This window comes from Aquarana catesbeiana, linkage group LG02 (assembly GCF_042186555.1).
Source record: "Aquarana catesbeiana isolate 2022-GZ linkage group LG02, ASM4218655v1, whole genome shotgun sequence".
Lineage (NCBI taxonomy): Eukaryota > Metazoa > Chordata > Amphibia > Anura > Ranidae > Aquarana > Aquarana catesbeiana.
The window spans coordinates 98487261-98511147 of record NC_133325.1 but is presented as its reverse complement, the minus strand read 5'-3'; the positions used below and the strand labels follow the sequence as shown (position 1 = coordinate 98511147).

Genomic DNA, 23887 nt, shown 5'->3' with positions numbered 1-23887 from the left:
CACCTTTTGTGACTAAATCAGCACCAGTAGATAATTCCATGTCACACACTTGCTGTTATCATGGCCTGATCTTGCAGTAGAGGTGTCCAGATGATCAGCAGCTTAGAAGTGTGTCCCTCTTATTTATTATCAGTTAGCTCCCACTTTGGATCCCTGTGTACCCTAGAGAGGTCATTTCCTCCATTTGGTTGGGCCCTCCTTTATTAACCCAAGCAGTATGTCTACTCTGGGGGGGGGGGTTGTAATTGTTGGTAACACTTTGAAATCTGCTGTATGGAAATTTGTTGTTGAGGTATAGTTCTATCCCCTCTGAATGTCGTTTTTGAGACATGAAAGTCTGTGTTAAGGGAAAAGTCTCTGACAGTCATAAATGTAACATATGGTAAATGTATCCAGCCATGGAAAATTTATCATAACCATTCATATAGCAATTAATGTCTGTCTCCAGGGTTGGGTGACATATTGCATTTTAGTATTTCCTCGATTTTACTGTGTTGCAGTTCATTAATTATCTTGTCGGAATGTCGATAATCTCTTTACCATATTCTTGGTAAAAAGCAGGATTCTAACATATGCTTATTGGAAGTATAAGACTTTCATCCTGGCCTTGTGCTTGGCTAACAGGCTATAATAAAACTTAATTGCAGTTAATGGTTGGGTCACAGTAACAGATTGTACCAGTGTTTGGCTACGAAGAACTTTCATTTTAGTTCCTACCTGCTGTATGAATGCCTGAACTTCAGGATGGTCATATCTCTCTTTGTTACAAAATTCTTTCATCGACGCAACCCTGATGAAAGCATTTTGCAACGAAGAGGGATATGACCATCCTGAAGCTTCGGCATTCATACAGCAAGTAGGCACTGTAATTAATGAATTATGTGTGAGAGGGCTCCCTAATCTTCATCTTAAAAAAACTATATCTCCAGTATTAGAGTTTACAAGTATGCCACATAATTTACACAGGGGAGTAAACGTATATTAGTAGGTACCATCATCCTGAATGTGAATACGGTCAGAAAATAGGGTTAAAAGAGGAATCAGAGCAAGGACCTCTCCAGTAACGTCCTGCCTCTTTTAATGAAAGAAAACGGACTGTTGCGGTACCATGAAGAAAAGACATTAATTTAAAAAGCATACATTTATTTCAAAACATAGTAAAAAGTCCTACAAGGGACATCAATTGAACAAATTCATGATTTAGAAATACATTAACAATGATAATTGTTTTACAGCGTTGTTGATACTGGGTTGGTATAGCTAATGCCCACACAGATGCATGGACAAAAATTATATGGTGTAATACTTGCAGACGTGACCTCTACGTTTCGCGGTCACAGCCGCTTCTTCAGGAGGCGTCTGATAGTATATAATCTATGAAGATGAGAAACAATACAGTATCAACATGACAAAGTACATATATGATTTTGCAAAGAGATATACATGATTAATATTGGAGAACATATTTAAAATTTGAGATTTAGAATTTGCACTCACCAAACTATACCCATAAAGGTTCTCTGGAGCGATATTGTGAGACGCCCTTACGAGGCGTTCCCCCGGGGGCGAGCCAGGGAGGCACGTTAGGATAGTACTATTGTAAAGAATTCAAATAGGATATGGTTCTTTTAGAATCAATCAATTAGTGTGTCAAATTAAGAGGTCACCCAGGAGTGTCAAGGTGGGGGTGTGGTGACAAGGATGGTGACTGGAGGGGAAAAGAAAGGAGGGGGAAGGGGGGAAAAAAGGGGGGAAGGGGAGAAGAATGGGGAGGAGGGAAGGGAGGGGGGGGGGAGGGGGGAAGAGGGGGGGAAAAAAGGGGGGAAAAAAAATTGGATAAGGGGGGAGGGAAAAGGCAACAAGGAAGGAAAAGAAGGGAGTGGAGGGGAAAAGGAGGGAGGGGAGGGAATAGGAAAAGGGGGGGAAAAAAGGGGGGGAAAAGGAAAGAAAACCGGGGAGAGGTATAAGAAGTGAGGAAAGAAAGAAGAAATGAAGAGAAGAAAAAGGAGGAAAGGAAAAGGGGAAGGGGGAAGGAGAGGGAAAGTGCAGGAAAACGCAAAAAGGGAGGGGAGGGGGAAAAAAGAGAAAGGAGGGGGGAAAAAAAGGGGAAAAAAGTGAGGGGAGAGGGGGGAAAAAAAAGGGGGGAGAGGGAGAGAAAGAGGGGGAAAAAAGGATGGGATGGAAAAGGAATGAGGACAAGAAATGGAAAAAGAACAAGGTAGAGGGGAAAGGGTGTTAAGTACAGCAGGTATCCCTGTAAACCTAGTGAAAGAGTTGAGAAACACACAAGACTGACAAAGAAAAAGTTAATGGTGGTAAGAAAATTTTTTACCTGTCATTGTTTTTAATAAAGCCCAGATCCAAAAGCTGCTGGCACCCAGAATAGTGTGACTGGTATAGTCAGTGGTCAAAACACCACGTCCCTCCGTCACAGGGAAACACTATGGGGAGTAATACAGCCATAAAGAAAAATTTTTTAAAAGCTATAACATCAGGTGGTAAAGTGTTTTATATCTAGCAGGAGGGGGGGGATACCACACAGAAGTAGTGGACATCCCCAACCTGCCTGGGGAATGTAAACTCGGTACTCACAGAGGTTTGAGGTGGTAACAGTGCGGTGCTGGGTGTCCGTCCGGAACAGTGGGCAGCTGGATCTGGGCATCTTAAATGCCTCCAACCCGGAAGTTCAACGGCGAAGAAGGTCGCCACATATGCTTCCGGGTCCGATCCTCCACTGTTGCGCAGGCGCGGGCAGTCCGCCCAGCGCAGGCGCACAGCTCAACATCGGCCAGTGCCTAAGCATTGGTCGAAACGAAGCGGCAGCTGAGCTCAAAATAGCCCAGCTCACCGCCGGAGGAGCGCAAGCCCGCCACAAGGGGAGAATAAACTCCTCACATCCCCACAGAGTGGAATGGCGGTGTGCAATAGGGTAATAAGTAAAATACATAGAGTATTACAAAAGGATGAACCGGAAGGGGAAAAAACGATGCATAGTCTCCAGCGACGGGGGCACCCGTGGCTGCAGAGATATGCATCGCTACCCCATCCGGGCAGATAAACAGAAGTTGCAATCTAAATATACATGGCTTTAATTAATAAAGCAAATGGTCTACTGGAATATTAGAGTCAGCCACAAAAGAAGAAGGAAAAAGAAAAAAGAAAAAAGCATTAAATGATATTGAATTTATTAATATAGTGACAATACTATATGTAAAGAGTCCACTAGTATATAGTCCTAGGAGGAACCTGAAGTCTAATAAAATCCAAAAAGTTTTACTGAGTATGATATTTAGAATATTGTTAGTTTTTATTATTTTTATTTATTATTTTTGAATTTTTGAATTTTGTTGAGATCATTTATGTATAAATGTATAGTTGTTAGATCATGGCAGGGAATGGGGGACCAAACCTGGCATAATTATTCCAGAAAGTATTTGTATGAATGTGTCTCATTTATACCCGGAGGGACACATGCATTAAGTCGCTCAATCCACAAGGATTCACGTCTTAAGATTTCGCGGTCCCAATTGCCCCCGCGAGGGTCTTGAGGGACAACATCTAATACAATAAACCGGATATAATCCAGATTAAAGCGATGATAAATGCCAATATGGCGACCCACGGTGGTAAGTTTACCATTCGTGGATGCGTAAAGGTGATCCCCCAGTCTCTGCCGTAGCTCTCTAATTGTCTTCCCCACATAGAAAGCGCTGCACGCGCAAGTCATGAGATAAATGACTCCACGTGTACCACAATGGGCCGAATGTTTGGGGAAAAACATTTCGCCATTGGGAAGTAGAAAATGTTGTCCCTCTTGAATCCAGGGGCAATGTGGACAGTTGCCACATTTATATGTGCCCCTGGGTTCTGACGGACCAGGGGAAGGAATCCTGTAATGGCTATGTGTTAATCTATCCCTTAGGGAAGTAGCCCTCTTGAAGACCAGATCAGGGGTAGATTTAATGTATTTTTTGAGGATATGGTGATCAGTTAAAATATGCCAATGGTTTGACAATATTTTTCGTAATTGTTGGTGGTGAGTAGAAAATTTAGTAATAATCTTGGTCATGTAAGGTTGTTTAGGACGTGGGGGGCCATATAGTAGTGTTTGTCGGTCTAAGGCTAGGGCCTTGTTGAAAGCCTTTCTCAGCACGGTACGTTTATAGCCTCTCGCCAACAATCGTGTGCGGAGAGCATTGGCCTGTTTGTGGAAATCCCCGTCCTCTGTGCAGTTCCTTCTCAGTCTGAGATATTGAGCAAAAGGAATACTGCGAACCAGAGAACTATATCTCCAGTATTAGCAAATGCAAACAATTCTCATGACAAATATATAAAGATTTCAAAACCACACAGACACACACAGACACACGCAGACACACGCAGACACACGCAGACACACGCAGACACACGCAGACACACGCAGACACACGCAGACACACACAGACACACACAGACACACACACACAGACACACACACACAGACAAACACACACAGACAGACACACACAGACACACAGACACACAGACACACACAGACACACAGACACACAGACACACACAGACACACAGACACACACAGACACACACACACACAGACACACACAGACACAGACACACACACACACAGACACACACACACACACACACACACAGACACACACACACACACACACAGACAAACACACACAGACAGACAGACACACAGAGACACACACAGACACACACAGACACACACAGACACACACAGACACACACAGACACACACAGACACAGAGGGATCCTATTATTCTTAAAGCAAAAATAGTTAAAAATGCCAAGTTAAGCTTTGGCGTAGGCACTGCGACTTCCAAATGTATTTACAAATGTATGCAGGTAAACCCTCTGTTTTTAATGTGAACTGTTAGACAAGGGCATTTTTTATTTTTTTTGCAGACTAGTGGGAGTGCTGGGAAGTTGGCTGTCTTTTCCTGGGACTAGCAGCTGGCCCACTGAGGACACTCCACTATGCATGTGCAGTGTATACTACAGAGTCTCCTGAGATTCCATGGATGTCATGGATATCGCAGGGGCTTCCTGCAGTGGAAGATGTCCTTTTTGCCTAGGCAAGTAACGCAGAAGCGCAAAGTGCGCTCTGCTGAAAATGGTATTTCACTACAAAAAAAAAAATATTGCAATTTCCTAAAGAAGGGGAGGAAAAATTAAATAAGTAAATGGAAATGAAGGTTCTCGAGGTTTAAAGGAGAAGTACAGTCAAGGCTCGTTTGGCTGTACTTCTCCTGTGGATCACAGGAGTACGGTCTGTTCTTCACACCTGTGACCCGTTTTGAAGCAGACAGCGGGCTGAAGCGCGCTGTCGGCTGACTTCACCGAGTCGATCCAGGCTGGGGAAAGATTGCGACCATATGGTTGGGATCCACCCAGATGCTGTACCTGGCTCAGTCTCTCTGTAAGCTCTCTGCTCACGGAGCACTGAGAACTGAGCGATCAGCAGTGTTTGATCACTCAGTTCTCAGTCTTAGAGCCGGCGCGGGACAGATGTAGCATCAGACTGATGCGGCATCCACCTAGGCAAGTATGATTTCTAAAGAGAAGAACAAAAAATACCCTACTTCTCTTTTAGGCTCTGCTGCCACATTACACATTGCTAATGTAATTGGTTAACACTAAATAATAACACTATTATTAGCTAGTTGTTCCCACTTGACCGTGGGTGTGTGAATTTATTCCTTTTCTTTTTCTTGAGTCCTACTAAGATGATAAATTTTCTTGCATTTTTTAGGCGTTGTGGAACTCACATTCACACACATTCTTACTGCTAATTTTTCAAATGCATAAATGGTTCTGTAGCTGAATTTAGATCATTAATGTAATATATACAATCACCGGCCACTTTATTAGGTACAGCTTGCTAGTACCGTGTTGGACCCCTTTGCTTTAAGAACTGCCTTGATTCTTCGTGGTATAGATACAACGAGGTGTTGGAAACATTCCTCAGAGATTTTGGTCCATATTGACATGATGGCATCACACAGTTGCTGCAGATTAATTGGCTGCACATCCATGATTAGAATCTCCTGTTACATCACATCCCAACAGTGCTCCATTGGATTGAGCTCTGGTGACTGTGGAGGCCATTGGAGTACAGTGAACTCATTGTCATGTTCAAGAAACTAGTTTGAGATGATCTGAGCTTTGTGACACGGTGCGTTATCCTGCTGGAAGGAGCCATCAGAAGTTGGGTACACTGTAAAGGGATGGTCATTGTCAGCAACAATAGGCCGTGGCATTTAAACGATGCTCCACTGGTACTAAGGGGCCAAAAGTGTGCCAAGAAAGTATCCCCTACACCATTACACCACCAGCCTGAACCGTACATACAAGGAAGAAGGATGGGTCCAGGCATTCATGTTGTTTACACCAAATTCTGACCCTACCATCTGAATGTCACAGCTGAAATATAGACTTTCTTTGTCTCTTTTTATGGGCTTAACTCACTCACTGAGGATATGTTCGTGGCCGCTTGTTTGATTGCTAGGTATACATCAAGTCTTCAGGAACGCTCTGCTCGCTAGCCACTGGAGGTGACGGGAGGATTTAGAGGCCCTGGCTGGGTATTAGCCACAAGCTCTGACAGCTTGTATAGCTGGTAAGCCTTCAATTTATGTGGTGGTGGATTCACGGTGTCCTTTGAATATTGAAGATCCCTCACAGGGTGTTTCAACATTTACTCCCCGCTGGGAAGCATTATGAAAGAGACTTTCATATATTTTTATATCGTTTTTAAGTTTTACACGTTTTTTATTTTTCTGCTGTATTTGTTGGTTCGCTTACCATTATTGTATAATCTATGATATTCACTTATTCGCTAAATTGGTTGCCTTTGTTTCACTCAATAGGTTACTCTTTTTTTTTTTTTTTTTTGTCACTTCACAGGATTCACTTGTTTATTGCATTTAACCGCATCTGTATTTTTGATCACCCTTTATTAGTTTAACATTGCAGGGTTTACAGGGTTTGTCAACCAAACCAACAGGTTTACTTGCTCACTAAATCACATTTATTTGCCTATTTCATTCACTATTAGTGCAGCTTCTTTTTTTGGTTTCTTCTGCTGCTGTAGCCCGTCTGCTTCAAGGTTTTAATGTGTTGTGCATTCAGAGATAGTATTCTGCGTACCTTTTTTGTAACGAGTGCTTATTTGAGTTACTGTTGCCTTTCTGTCATCTTGAACCAGTCTGCCCATTCTCCTCTGACCTCTGACTTCAAGAAGGCATTTTTTGTCCACACAACTGCTGCTCACTGGATATTTGCTCTTTTCCGGACCATTCTCTGTAAGGCCTCATTCCCACGAGGCGGATCCGCTCAGCTCTGTCCGCCAGCTCAGCAGGAGATCTCTCCGTTGATCTCCGCTGAGCCGGCGGATGACAGGTCCATCTCTGCTCACTGAGCGGGGAGGGGCCTGTCAGAGCGCTGCCGATTCCTATGGAGGGATCGGACGAAAACAGACAGCATGTCCATTATCATCAGATCTCATCCGATCCGCCAGGACAGATGCGAACGTAAGGCCATACGCCTGATTTTAGCGGATCGGATGTCAGCGGACATGGTAACCGCTGACATCCGTCGCTCCATAGACCTGCACTGAGCGCCCGTTCAGGTTCGCCTAAACAACTGACAGGTGGACCTGAACGGGTCCGTTCTTGTGAAAGGGGACTAAACCCTAGAGATGGTTGTACGAGTTAATCCCAGTAGATTAGCAGTTTTGGAAATACTCAGATCAGCCTTTCTGGCACCAACAACCGTACTATGCGCCAAGCCACATAAATCCCCTTTCTGCCCTATTCTGATGCTCGGTTTTGAATTACTGCAAGTTGTCTTCACCACGTCTAGATGCCTAAATGCATTGAGTTGCTGCCATGTTATTGGCTGATTAGTAATTTGTGTAACCAATCAATTGAACATGTATAACTAATAAAGTGGCCGGTGAATGTATATCCAACAACATCAAACTGCACTGCTATTCTAAACAAGGGTTTTGTGGAACCCTAGAGTTTCTACAAATGTTGCTTGTGGCTCCTTGAACTGTGGCTGATAGACCTCCCATTTGATGGTGCTTGCACTGGGGTCAGTGTCACTTGTCAAAGCCATCACCGTGTACCCAAATATCTGTTTGTTTGCATGTAAGGGGGACATTCTTCCCACTACTCACCGATGTAGGGGACATTTTTCCCACTGACCACCAATACAGGAATTTTTTCAAGTGTTCTATGAGGTCAGAAAATAATTTCAAGGTTTTTCTCTGGGGTATAAAAGTTGAGAGAGGCTGGTATTATAGCAAGTAGGATTTGAAAGAAAATCTCTTCTGACTGGCTTATCCGTGATTTCTCACTGTCAGGCATTTGTTATTTCTTCAATTCTCATCCTAACCTGTTAATATTCTGAACCACTGGGCTATTACAGCTGTTCTAATAAAAATAAGAACATATTTCAGGCAACATTATCAAGCAAAGTCTTCAAGTCATTTGCCTGAATGTGTATCTTTGAATGAATAATTCATGCCACATTCATTAAAAAGAGGTAAATAAGACGGTCCCTTGTGATATGGCAGGTGGCGGTAATATGGTTTTCCTCATCAGAAATGTAGCAGTAATTATGCTTTGCTTTATATTTCTAAAGTAAGCTGTGTTTTTTTTTTTTTTTTTTTTATCGTTACATTCACCGTTTTACATTAATTTATTTTAAATCTACTTTCTTCATCTTTTCCTCCCCCTTTTTTTTTCCAGGTATATTTATTAACAAAAATACATTTTATGTTTTTAGGCATCAAAGGAGCAAACTCAAGATTTGATAGTGAAGACGACAAAACTTCAAGCAGAGAAGTATGTACATACATATCTTAAATGCAAACCAGTAAAATGTAAAAACATTTTTTTTCCAATAAATGAGGTATGGATAGAAAGATCACAAAATTATTGGGACGCCTGCCTTTACACGCATTTGAAATTTAATGGCATCCCTGTCTTAGTCCGTAGGGTACAATATTGAGTTGGCCCACCCTTTACAGCTATAACAGCTTCAACTCTTCTGGGAAGGCTGTCCACAAGGTTTAGGAGTGTGTCTATGTTATAGCTGCAAAGGGTGGGCCAACTCAATATTGAACCCTATGGACTGGGATGCCATTAAGTTTCCTTACTGAAAGTATGTCAGATAATATTACTGTGGTGGGTACAGATATAATGTCCTGTCCTGAAATACTATTCACACAGCTGTCATCTGGCACAACATGGGTAAAACCCCAGCCTGTCACACATTGATACAGGTGCAAACAAATATTATTACAAAAATGTGTTTCAGCATGTGATTTAAAATACTTATTCAGTGTGATGAGTGCTAAAATAGCAGATACAGAAAATATATTGGTGCTGACAATTCAAGTGACAAAATTACCCACACCAAACACTACAGTAAGCACTAGGGACTTTGGGCCTTTTAAAGAGAATGACCACAGATTTATAGATGTTTCAGTACCCGTCTACCTTTCTCATTGTCCTTTTGACATTGCATTCGGAAAAGGATTCTTGGGTATTCAAAGCTTATTTTGTTTTGTTTTCATAATCTACATGGAAGAAACAAACCTGGAGTTATCTCCTCTTACCAGAAGTGGGTGCTCAGGATTTGAAGGACATTGCCCTCAGGATCTCATCTCAAATGGCTGTTAAAATTAGCCAAGAAGAATGCAGAGATTAGATCAGACAAATGTGTGCTGTAACGTCTAGCAAACTGCCTGTGTTTACAGGCTCTCTAAGCCGGCTGAATGCAGCACTGTTCCAGCACCGGAGAGCGGCGCAGACCTCCATTGCCCGAACATTAGCTCAGGACTAATAGAAGTCTACATGTAGAAGCTGTTGAACACACTCTAATGTGAGGTCTGAATTTGGTAAGGGATGGTCTGGTTAGATTTTCTTTTTTCTTTTTTTTTTTTTTTTTGCCTGATTTTAGTTTCACTTTAAAACAACATGAAAAGTTGTGAAAGTTAGGGAATCATAACAGCAAAATAAACCAAAATAGGGACTCAAGAAGGTAGCTGAAACCTCAAACAACTGGCAAGCAAGCTACTAGAGCAAACACAAAGCACTATGCAGTGATATAGGAGCAGGGTACAGATGGAGGTAGCACTATTTGGTGTGATATAGGATCAGAGAACAGATATGAGCAAAATAGAGCACTATGAAGTGACATAGGAGCAGAATATGGATAGGAAAAACATGGAATACTATTCATTGACATAGAAGCAGGGTAAGGATAGGGGCAAAATAGAGCACTGTGCAGCGACATAGGAGCAGAACATGGATAGGAATACCATGGAGTACTATTCATTGACATAGGAGAAGGATACAGATGGGGTAGCACAGAGCACTATGCAGTGACATACTTTATAGGGTACAGATGGGGTAACACAGAGCACTAGGCAGTGACTTACTTGTAGGGTAGAAATGGGGTAACACAGAGCCACTATGCAGTGACATACGAGCAGGGTACAGATAGGCGTGACATAGAGCCACTATGTAGTGACATACGAGCAGGGTACAGATAGGCGTGACATAGAGCCACTATGCAGTGACATACGAGCAGGGTACAGATAGGCGTGACACAGAGCCACTATGTAGTGACATACGAACAGGGTACAGATAGGCGCGACACAGAGCCACTATGCAGTGACATACGAGCAGGGTACAGATAGGCGTGACACAGAGCCACTATGCAGTGACATACGAGCAGGGTACAGATAGGCGTGACACAGAGCCACTATGTAGTGACATATGAGCAGGGTACAGATAGGCGTGACACAGAGCCACTATGTAGTGACATACGAACAGGGTACAGATCGGGGTGACATAGAGCCACTATGCAGTGACATACGACTAGGGTACAGATAGGCGTGACACAGAGCCACTATGTAGTGACATACGAACAGGGTACAGATCGGGGTGACATAGAGCCACTATGCAGTGACATACGAGCAGGGTACAGATAGGCGTGACATAGAGCCACTATGCAGTGACATACGAGCAGGGTACAGATAGGCGTGACACAGAGCCACTATGTAGTGACATACGAACAGGGTACAGATCGGGGTGACATAGAGCCACTATGCAGTGACATACGAGCAGGGTACAGATAGGCGTGACACAGAGCCACTATGCAGTGACATACGAGCAGGGTATACAGATTGGGGTGATGCAGAGCCACTATGCAGTGACATAGAAGCAGGGTACAGATAGAGGTGACACAGAGCCACTATGCAGTGACATATGAGCAGGATATACAGATCGGGGTGACACAGAGCCACTATGCAGTGACATACGAGCAGAGTACAGATCGGGGTGACATAGAGCCACTATGCAGTGACATACGAGCAGGGTACAGATCGGGGTGACACAGAGCCACTATGCAGTGACATAAGAGCAGGGTACAGATAGGGGTGACACAGAGCCACTATGCAGTGACATACGAGCAGGGTTAGTTTTCTGGCTGTAATTTTGGTTCATTCTCTTTTGTACTTCCTGAGTCACTGATCTGAAACAAGTTTGGAGATCTTTCTGACATGTACAGTTTTTACAGCATGTTCTGGGGGGGATCTGTGACTCAAAGTATTAAAGCCAGACATAACCAGGCAATATGCATGTTTAGAAGCAAATAACCCATGGAGTTCTCTCACATCAAGTACACTTTGACCGCTTCAATACTGGACACTTTTACCCCCTTCCTGCCCAGAAAAATTTTCAGATTTAAGCACTGTCACACTTTGAATGCCAATTACTCAGTCATGCAACGCTGTATCCCAGTGGTCTCTAAGCTTTCTAAACAAAGGGCCAGTTTACTGTCCTTCAGACTTTAGGGGGGGGGGGGCAGACTGTGGCCAGCGAGAGTAGGAATTGTCCCAGAGTCAGTGGGAGTAAGCAATGCAGCAGTGGGAGGAAAAGTGCCCCAAGAGCCACAGTTTAGAGACCACTGCTGTATCCAAATGAAATTTTAATTGTTTTTTTTAGACTGATAGAGCTTGCATTTGGTGGCATTTAGTCCCCACTGGGTTTTGAATTTTTTTGCTATATAAATGAGAAAATACAGAAAATTAAAAAAAAAAAACACTTCATAAATGTAGGCCAAAATATTCTGGTACATTTTTTCTTCATCTTCAATCCTGATGTACTGAGAGCCTATCTTATTTCTTGAGGCCCTAAAAGTCCAACTCTGGGAATGAAAAAAATAACCAAAATGTCTCCCCTGCCCGCAGATGAAGGATCTATTTCTAGTTTTTACTAGGGGACAAATATTTTCCTTAAAGTGGTTGTTAAGGCAATATTAAAAGACTATGCCAGCCCCTCTATTAGAGGCTGGCATAGCACACTGTATATGTTGTATTTAAAAACGAGCAGTGTAAATACTGAATTTCAGGCCGGTCACATCACTCGCGGCCGCTTTCCAGCTCCGATAGATGTCTTCTATGGGAGGGGCCGTGATCTCCCTCTGACGTCAGAGGGAGATCACGTGGCCGCTCGACTCCTCCGCAGAAGCCACCAATCGGAGCTGGAAAGCGGCCGCCAGTCACGTGACCGGCCTGAAGACAATTTACATAGTGTGCTATGCCAGCCTCTAATAGAGGAGCTGGCAGTGACAAATTTAATATTTTATTATTACAATAATAGCGGTGGGGGGGGCGGGGCCGGGCCAGAGACAGACAGAGAGGGCACTGACAGGCAGGAAGGAGATGGGTAAGGGGGCGGGGAGAGCAGGCAGCCTATCACGGGGGGAGGCACTTTGACCGCGGTGATCAGGGCCGAGCTGCCATGGTTATTGTGGTCTGTTTAGAGAAGGGCATACAGGAAGGGGTAGGTTCAGGTTTTTTTTTTTTTTTACAGTTTAGAGGGGGGCAGATTACATAGCACAAGTGCTGTGCTGTGTAATCTGCTCTAAGGGACCAGAATCTATATATTTTTTTTTTTTTGGGGGGGTTAACAAATGCTTTAACTTGTGGTCTCATATCATCCAGGAGTTGGGTTATTTTATTCTCCAGGTCTGAAGTAGGGGCAGAAATGAAAACCAGTGACCGTGTCCCATTCTGGTGAAATTGCTGTCCATCCTGCATTATCACAAGTTGATGTTCTTGAAAGACAAGATTGGTCAGAGGCTGACAAGAAAAAAAAAAAAAAAGATGTGGCGACTGGTTGTCACAACAGACATGTAGGTAATTATGGACTGAAATGAGTATTAATGTAGGCTATCCCTTTCCATAGAAACAAATGAGCACTAGATGGCCCTAAAAGTCTATGAAACTCTAATATCAGACTTGAAAGGTCAATCAGGCCCTAAAAGTTTAATTAGTGGAAACTTTTTCTTTGCTGTTTTAATTTACCCTGCCAAATACTTGAAAATTAGCTTTCATTAAGTTTTTTTGACACAATGGCACACCATATGATGTGAGGCGCACAGACGTTTCCAGCTTGGTGGCATACAATAATTTCCCTGCAACTTCTCCATACTTTGATGTAGTACAATTCATTTTTTATGTGTGTGTGTGTATATTAAATACATCATTTTTCAATTTTAAGTTTGTCTTTTACCACTTTAGTCTTTGTGGCAGCCGTACTTTTCTGCTGCATATGAAAGTACAGTTTAAGTGGAAATCATCCTCCATGTTATGGCCTCTTGTAGAGCTGTGTTTGCAAAGTTCTGAAACAATAAATTCATAGCGGGCAGATGACAGCACAGCCATAATTGAGATTTAATAACAGCCCGACTGGCCGTAATGTACCGTATGATGAAGCTTTTCTTTTAGTGGCCAAGTTTAAATACACAGGAGATTGTGCAAAACAAACAATTCCTGGTTGACAGTTCATAATACAACCGAGTGAAGTTGGTAATAAAACACTAGTGGGTATAGGTGCCGCTTTTGTCACATTAATCTCTATAATGGGCATTTAAAAAATAGCAACGCCATTTGTCACTTTATTCATTTCATTATTCAGAATGGCTCATTAAACTTAATTTATACACAATCCTTATTTAGTAATTAGAGTAGATGGTTTAGCCACTGAAAGTCCAGAAGAATTAAGCTGTTGGTTATGTGGGAGCGGAATGTACAGGGGAGGGAAGGGATAGATCACCAAGCCCAGATAAAGGTAGTCCCTAATGTAGAATGGAGGTATTCCAAAGGAAAACAAAAGGCCTGTACCTACTTGCAGTATACTTGTAGTTACCCTAAAGCAGTGGTTCTCAACCTGGGGGTCGAATGATGATTTGCCAGGGGTCACCGAATCCTGGCTGTTCATGAAACCCGCACAGCTCTCCCAGCTTTTTTTGCAGTCGCCCAGCAGGGCTGTTCCTGGAGCCTGTGGCCCCCCAGCTGGGCTGTTCCTGGAGCCCGCGGCCGCCCACTTGGCCACTTCACAGCCGCCCATTCAGTTCACGGCATGACTGGGGGGCAGAGACTAGAGGTCAGCTGACTGGTGAGGAATGTGAAGTGGGAGGGGCTGGAGGAGACCCTATCTCCTGATTTCGGCATAGGTGTCACTGCTACGAGACACCACAAAAACAGAGACACAGCGAGTAACACTACCTGTGATTATAGTTACCATTAAAAGTCCCCACTACAGTTCTCAGATCAGCAGATGACCTTTATCAAAAGCACCTAAGTTGGCTGATCAGAACTCCCCCCAGCATTGCCACTCATCCCAACTCCTCGCCAGCACTGCCACTCACACCCCCCCACCACCCACCAAGGAGTAAGAGAAGGAATAAAAATAGAGAATACATGGAAGGGAGAGGAAAAGAGGGGGAGGAACAAAGAAAAAGGGAGAGAAAGAATAAGAGAAAGACGGCTAGAGAGAGGGATGGGGGAAAAAAACCCCAAGAAATTAGGATAGAGAGAGAGAACATTTTTTTTTTTACTGTTAGGGGTCCCCACAAATTTTATCAAGGGGTCACGGCACTAGAGAGTTCGAGAACCACTGCTCTAAAGGGAACCTGTACTAAGAGAAATATGTTGGCTGCCGTTCTTGATCTCTTTTTCAGATTTCTCACTTTATTTGAATTGCTGTGTATTTAAAGAGGTAATAAACCCAATAAGTATGCATTTATTTTAGGCACATACTGGGGGGTATTTAGCAAAACGGAAGCAAATAGAATCTGGAGCAGTTGTGCATGTTAACCGACCAACATCTATAGTCCACTTGTTTAGTTAAAGCGGTATTTAACACAAAACCAAACATTTAATATATTGCAGCTTACCAATAATCATTAGAGGTGATGGCTGCATCTGTTTTCTTTTCTTAAGATTTTTTCCCTCTGTTTTCACCTGGTGATCTGGCCAGTAACACACCTCCTGTATTAGAGCGCCCTCACTCTGGATGAAGAAGTACAAAGGGCATCTTTGGACAGCAGCATTGTCAGTCTGGGGTGGGGGGAGTGTTACATTTATCAGCAGATTTAAATACAATAACCCAAATTTCATTTCACACTTATGCCCCGTACACACGGTCGGACATTGATCGGACATTCCGACAACAAAATCCTAGGATTTTTTCCGACGGATGTTGGCTCAAACTTGTCTTGCATACACACGGTCACACAAAGTTGTCGGAAAATCTGATTGTTCTAAACGCGGTGATGTAAAACACGTACGTCGGGACTATAAACCGGGCAGTGGCCAATAGCTTTCATCTCTTTATTTATTCTGAGCATGCGTGGCACTTTGTCCGTCGGATTTGTGTAAACACGATCGGAATTTCCGACAACGGATTTTGTTGTCGGAAAATCTTATATCCTGCTCTCAAACTTTGTGTGTCGGAAAATCCGATGGAAAATGTGTGATGGAGCCTACACACGGTCGGAATTTCCGACAACAAGGTCCTATCACACATTTTCCGTCGGAAAATCCGACCGTGTGTATGGGGCATTACAGTTACAGCTAACAATTTTTTCCCCTTTTTAAAATAAAGGTTTAACATAAATAAAACGCGATCATTGTAATCACCCCTGTCAGTGTTTAAATGGTTAATGCTACCCCTGTAACTGATATATGCTACTGGAGAGCTTGTTCTTTTGAAAAACAACAGATTTACTGTCTGGATCACCAGATGAAAATAGCAGAAAGAGCCTAAAAAAGAAAAGGAATTCAGCCATCACATCTAAGTATTGGCAAGCTGTAGTATATAAAAAAAACTTTGCTTTTGGGTTTATTAACACTTTAAGATCCTAAATGAATATCAAAATCTCTTTCTGAGTGCTTTAGCAGCCCCCAAATCCTGGGGAGGTTTACAAACATCAAGTAGAGCCTGGAAATCAAGCTCTGTCTTGCCCTGTCTAATGCACCTTTTCTTTTTCTTGATATATTTCCTTCACTGACCAATAATGAGGTGCTAGGTTTGGGCTAGGAGTGACATTACAAAGTCTAGTTGGCTTTTCCAAAACAGAAATTCCGGGATTTAGAGCTTCTGAATAGGGAATCTGCAGCCGAATCTGAAAGTGTATTTAAAGCAATTTATTTTGCTTTGGATAGAGTAAAAAAAAGTTGTTTTTTTTTTTATGTTTTTTTTTTTTTTTTTTTAGTGTCTGTCTCTGGTGATTAACAATTTTTATTTTTATTTGTCCTGGTCTTTGTCACAGGAACTGAAAGTAAGGGTGAATCTGAAATTTTGAGGTGATACTGGGTCATAAATTGAGGGGAACTCTTCCAAAGGAGGCACTTTCTTTGACTTCCAGCTCTTTAAAGCAGAACTAAACTGCAACTGAGCACCACAAACTGAAAACACTATTTCATTCTTTTTTAATATTCAAAGCAAACGCACCCATTCATCCATGTCTCCATGCTTTATTTTGTTGAGAAACCACTTTGAAAAACAACCCCCTAGCATTTTTAGCTGTGGCCATCTTGAGTAAGTGCAGATGAATCATGTAGCATTTAATTCTTGGACTCCATCTGCCCTTAGCTCAGTCATGCAAGCAGGAGGGTGTGCTTAGCTGAAAAAAAGCCCCTCCTCCCTTTCTCCAGATGAAAGGAAAAAAATGCCCTGGCTTAGGCCAGGAACCAGGAAGAAACTGAACACAAATATAAAAAGTTTAAAACAAGTAACTATGCTATACTTTTCTACCTGTTTACTAATGTTAGCAACATAAGGATTAAAAATAGTTAATGCTGATTGAAAGAGTTAGTTCTGCTTTAAAGATAAGATTATTCTTAGTTTTGAGAGAAATTAGTCTAATGCTGGCCATGCACGCACTACATTTCGGCCGAAACTGGTTGTTTTCAGAAAGTTTGTTTGACAATCGTGTCGTTAGTGGACCCAACTTTACCAACAATTTTCGACCGCGGGCCCGGCTAATGTCCATGGATCCGGAGCAAAAAATTTTACCTTTTCAACTAAAGTGTATATGTGTATGTTGTAATCTAAACGATAAGAATATTCTGTCTTGTATAATTTATATATTTTATTGTTATCCAGCGTTAACGACGATCATGCAAACGAGTTTATTCTATCAGTTAGTGGGCAATTCGCTTTCGACCGATGAATAATCGGTCAATCTGCAAACGGCTGAAATTCTGTGCGTGTATGGCCAGCATTAGTTCCTGTTCTGTCTTAAAAGTGGATAGAAGGAAAATCTTAAAGTGATTGTAAAGTCTCAATTTTTGTTTCTATATAAAAAAAAAAAAAAAACATGTTATACTTACCTGCTCTGTGCAGTGGTTTTGCACAGAGCAGCCCAGATCCTCCTCTTCTCAGGTCCCTGGCTGGTGCTCCTGGCCCCTCTCTCCTGTTGAGTGGGGACACCTGAACTGCAGCTCCGTGTGTCCATGCAGACGCCGTGCCCCGGTTTGGCCCTGCCCCCTCTCTCTCCTGATTGGCTAACTGACTTTGACAGCAGCGGGAGCCAATGGATCCACTGCTGTGTCTCAGCCATCCAGGAGGCTAGCGTAACGGACAGCCGAGGCACTTGTGAACATTTCTGGATAGAGACGGGGCTTAGGTAAGTTAGGTGGTGCCTGGGCAGCTATTGCTCACAGATGGCTTTTTAACTTAATGCATAGAATACATTAAGATAAAAAAAACTTCTGCCTTTACAACCACTTTAATGCAATGCAACAAACGAACGGTAATTCGGGGGTTATACTATTCCGTTCTCTATTCAAAACAAACAAAAGTTTTTAGCTTTAGACACCTTTAACATGGGGCAGAGTCAGCGGAGAATCTGTCCGCTGATCCCCACTGAGCAGGCGGATGTCTGCTCCACTTATGCACAGCGGACTCACACACAGACACAGCCCGCTATTGCAAATAAAAAATTCAACGAAAATAAAACCAAACATAAAACAGCAAAGTGACCCCCTTTGGAGTGTGTAGGTGTAACGTTGTCCTAGTGGAGAAAAAAGTGGAGAAAATGAAAAAAAATGGAAACAATGGAAGAAATTGCATAAAGGACTGCTGCCTCCACCCACACACTAACCCTTCACTTACCTTCTGTTTTTTCCACCTTGGTGGAAATCACATTTGTGGAGGCAGCAGTCCTTTATGCGATTTCTTCCATTGTTTCCATTGTTTCCATTTTTTTTCATTTTCTCCACTTTTTTCTCCACTAGGACAACGTTACACCTACACACTCCAAAGGGGGTCACTTTGCTGTTTTATGTTTGGTTTTATTTTCGTTGAATTTTTTTATTTGCAATTTTGGTTTATGCGACTTTACATATGGGATTTGGCTACACACGATTTACCAAGTATTTCTATAAATTAGGACAGCGCCACACCCACACACTAACCCTTCACTTACCTTCTGTTTTTTCCACCTAGGTGGAAATCACATCTGTGGAGGCAACAGTCCTTTATGCGATTTCTTCCATTGTTTCCATTTTTTTCCATTTTTTTTCCATTTTCTCCACTTTTTTAATTTTCTGTTCCGTTGCGCGGATACACCACTCATATTTCATTACAGCCCGCTATTCCAATGACCATGTTTGTTGACACCCACCGATCCATAGAGAGCAATAGATGGTCTGCTCAGCCTAAAAAACTGTCAAGCAGAACCGATGGGTCTGTCCATGTGAAAGGGGCCTAAGATCTACGTTAACCATAGGTTAAAGTAGTAGTAAAGGCTAACTATAACTATTCCTAAAACAATTTCCTCCTCCTACCTATCCTGCACACCCTGTATAAAAAAAGATCTGTGTACTTATCTACTTTTAATCCAGTCCGGTCACGGATTCGGCAGCTCCGTTTCCCCTGTGTAAGGTAGCATTTGACATTGGCTGTGAATTCCAGGTGCTGTGACGTCACCCATAGGCTCCCATGGCTCAGCGGCTGTTGGCACCCCTGGTGTCCCCTACAGTAGCCACTCACTGGGCGAGCCAGAACTGCAGGATCGCATGACTGGATCGGACTGGATTAAAAATCCTGTAGGTAAGTATACAGATCCTTTATGTACAGGTTATGCAGGATAGCTAGAAGGAGGGGATGGGAACATTTTTAAGAAGAGTTAGGCTTTTATTCCATTTTAACTTTTAAGGTATTTTTACACACACGTGGAAGATCATTTGGTATGGATGGTTCTACAATTTTGGCTATCTGACTTTGCATGTTATCCCTTGGAGTAAAGAACACTTTCCCTGCTGTGATACTCTGTGAATCCTGTATGGTGCAGCGGATTGAACACACACAGACGTGACATGGAAGGGTGATTGGAACAGGAAAGATTCCAATTTGCTTATTCCCTCCATTCTTATAGTGAAGAAAGGAAGTTTCAACAACTCTTCCATTAAAAACAATATTCAGATTTTTAATTGGATTTGTCCTTTGAATGTTTGCACAAGTACAGGATTATTTCCATGGCTTGCCATTTAAACATTCAATTGCTATTGAAATTGGTTCTCCAACATAAGAATCTTTGCAGTGTGTCATTATATATTCATTTCGACAGTAATTGACACCCACATACAAAAAGCAAAAGAAATATATGCATTTGTTGTAAGCATTATTATGTAAAATTATTGTTTTCTCTTTTGTCTAAAACTTCTCTGCACATTTAGCTTGCAAAAATTAAGATTGTAGTGCAAGTAGAACTTATTGTTCAATTCTGATCAAATGTCCCTAACTCCACTTTCGTGGGAAAAAAAATAGAAAAAAAATAATAATAATCTAGTATGTACAATTACAACTCAAGTCATATTGTAATTGAATGTTATTAAAAATCAACTTTCCTTTCCAATCTGCAGAGTTGTATTTTTCTGTAAAATGGAATGCAACATGGCTATCTGGAGGTGTTCTCTACACAGAATGTGTACAGAACGCCCCCCAGAAACATCATTTCCTGCGCTTGTGATTGGCTCACTGATTTTCCAGAAGTCTGCACTAAGATACAAGTCAGATTTCTGGCATCCCCTGCAACAAAAATTAAATTTTTGGTGAGATACTCCCAATAGGAAAACATGTCTAAAGGGATGCAGACCCAGCAGTTTTCCTCATTAGAGCCCTGCAGGTGCAGCAGCTGCTTTATAATTATGAAACCACTTCCATTAGATTCACTTTCAACATGGACACAGACAAACACACAAAGATTTCTTCAGAATAACAAAAGGTAGGAATCTTCAACAAAGTTTGTTCAAATTCTTGCAATGTACATAGATCACCCAGACGGGAATATTTTTATCTCAACAAAAGGGGAGTTACTCTTTAACATGATATACCTGTATACTGGAGATGTTCAAGCGGAGCTAAACACATAGATTGAAAGTGCAACTAAGGTCCGCAATACTTTCCTTTCCTTCAATAGCCCGATGTCCCTAACTGGCATCTCCTACTCAGTTTCTTCTGGGTGCCGGCCTGTGGCCACCTTCATTGGCCGGCAGGAGATGATGTCACTCCTGCAATCCAGGATTTAGGTCATTCTGGCACACAGGATCTGTGCCAGGACGTAAACTGAGCTGCGAATGGGGGCAGGTAACTTTAATACTTGCAGCAAAAAAAAAAAGTGCATGTCTATTCTACATTGAGACTTTAGTTTCCACTTTAACACAAAAGAGTTGCATTCAAGGCTTGCCGTGAATGATAACTGTCACAGTGCCTTGTGCTCTCAGCCGAACTGTCATAATTGATTAAATATGTTGCACCAAGGCAACTGCAGATCAAAGGGCTAAGACGGCAGCTTCCTTGGTTGTAAAGAATAGCAGGGTTTAGTTCCACTTTAAGTTGGAATTTTGTTTTTCACAGGCAGTGGCGGCCTGTCCATTAGGGGTGCCCGGATGCTGCCCCTTCTCTCCACACCACCCTCCTATATGCAATGGATAGATTCATGCATAGCATGAATCTATCCACGGTCGCCGTGACCACCCTCTATTCATGCGTCCGGCCCCTTTCAGGGCACCGGGCACATGAATTACAGCGGCCAGGGTTTATATTTTAAGCACCTGATTAGAGCCAGGGGCTCCAATAGGCTTCAAAATAGGGTGGGTTTGGGTCGCAGAGAATGAATATTCTCTGTTGCAACACTGATCCTCGTCCCGGCCTATCGGGAAGTGGGTATGAAACCTGTTTCCTGATTTGCCAAAATGTCAGGCGATCCTTTTGGATGCCTAGTGCCAGGAGGAGCAGAGAGGAGACTCACCGCGTAAGCTGCTCCGGACACCGGAGCTGCCTCCCCCAGAGCCTGCCACGCTTAAGGACTCCGCACTCCATAAAGACCCGACTGCTGCTCTCATCGCCCGCATCCAGGGTAAGATGAGGACTGACCGGGAGACAGCGGGTGGGGGGGTGTTTTTCTGGGGGTGTTAGTGCCACGCGCGGGGGTGGGGGGGGTGTAGGTAGGGGAAGTTGTGTTAGCGCCGCTCCACCAGCAGCCGGGGGGGTTGCTGGGGGTGTTAGTGCCACACTCGGGGGTGGGGGGTGGGGTGTAGGTAGGGGAAGTTTTGTTAGTGCCGCTCCACCAGCAGCCGGGGGGGGGGTTGACCAGCAGCTGGGGGGGGGGGTTGTTTGCTGCCCCCCCCAAAAAAAAAATCCCCACCAGCCGCCACTGTTCACAGGTTAACAAAATGTTTAAAATAGATGCTCTATCAAGTTTTTCTTGCTTTGTCCCCATCAGGGAGATCCACCCTTGCTTCCTGGCCCAGAGACAACATAACAGGAAGTGATTTTAAATGTGAAATCCCATGGTTGTCACAGTAATGCATGTCCTTATTGGAAAATATCCCCTCTATTTCTTTCCGAATGACAACCCCTAATTATTGGATGTCCCTTTACTTTCTCTCTCATTGACAGTAGACATAATGATAAATGGTGGACCTTACATTTTTGTATATTTAAAAATAGACAATGAATAAAATGTCCCTTTTCTGTTCAATATAATTACATACCAGAGTTGTCATTGCATTTGCTATCTGAACTAAAATCTGGAACTGTCATATTTACAATTCCAAAGACCCCATCGAAAGAGTTTTTCTTGTTTATAGTGACTCCAACATGAGAAAAGTAATAAGTGCTGCTTTGTTTGTTCTCTGGCTGTCATGCGAATGCTTTATTGCTTTTTGAGCCTTAATAAAGTATTCAGACACTTCTTTAACACTTTTACAGTATGCGCATTTTAAGTCGGTCAACTACCATTTTCAAAACAAAGGCAACATTGGCGGTTCCTGTACTTTTCATATGATCATGTCACTTTAATGTTATCCTCACTGCCTCTGAAACCTCAAAATGGTCATATGATCGTTCATTTTAAAAGTCAAAATCTACAGTTATTAGCAGGACAATAAGTATGAGCAATAACATTTAAAGAGGAAGTAAACCCTGATGGGTTTACTTCCTCTTTGTTTCCCTGCAAAGGTAAAGCATAATGGGCTACTATGCATCGCATAGTAGCCCATTATGTGTCACTTACCTGACACAGGAGCCTGCGATGTCACCGCTGTCCCCTCTGCTACGGAGCGTCCAGCTTCTTTCCGGGTATCGTGGCTCCAGTGCTGTGATTGGCCGGAGCCGCGATGACGTCACTCCCACGCATGCACACGGGAGCCGCCACTAACGGCATATCACCGTTAGCAGCGGCATGCTCAGTGCGCCTGCACGCCTCTGTCTGCGGCGCATGCGCCATAGACAGGGGTGCCTGTCTTTTTGCAAATATCTCCTAAACTGTGTAGGTTTAGGAGACATTTCTTGGACCTACAGGTAAGCCTTAATCTACGCTTACCTGTAGGTCAAAGTGGTCTGTAAGGGTTTACAACCACTCTAAGATATGAATATTACGCTTTAGGTGGAGGCACGTGGGGAAGAAACTTCACTTTGCATGGGGAAGAGGAGTTCAGTAGATTACAAAAGGAAGATAACCTTGTTTGTATTTTTTATACAGTCACCGGAAGTGACATGGACACAACATTTCTGGCAAGATCAACAGGTATTTTCTGTACTTGCTAAAAACAAGGAAACAAATGCAGCCACCACATCTAAGGAAGCTGCAGTATATTACTTTTTTGCTGTTAGGTTTAGTTCTCATTCAGGCTTTATTCACATCATGCTTTTTGTACACGACACGCATGGGGCAGTCCATTGCTCTTTGCGTGACAAACGTGCCAAAGAAGTTACTGCACCTTCTTCGGGTGTTGAGCTTGGTATGGTTTTTCACCGTGTGCTTTGGCACGTTTGTTGTGTTTTTTTATGTGCGCAACAATGCATGTTTGCTGTTTGCGTTTAGGGTGCCATTAACAGTGAATGACACCGTGACTGTGATGAGCGTTTTTCATGGATTCTGTGGCGTGCGCTCACAAAACGCTTAGATGTGAATGGAGCTTAACTGCTTCCGGACCACCCACCACATATATACTGTGGCAGGGCGGCCTGGCGGCACAAAATCA

At 42.9% G+C, this 23887-nt stretch overlaps 1 protein-coding gene across 1 annotated transcript in view; it reads left to right on the top strand.

The window, feature by feature from the left end:
- The window catches only part of COG6 (component of oligomeric golgi complex 6), a 206333-nt gene that overhangs the window by 50705 nt on the left and 131741 nt on the right, over positions 1 to 23887 (top strand). The window contains exon 4 of the mRNA XM_073613271.1: positions 8821 to 8879. Coding sequence (XP_073469372.1) covers positions 8821 to 8879 — 59 coding nt within the window. The remainder of the gene's footprint in view (positions 1 to 8820; positions 8880 to 23887) is intronic.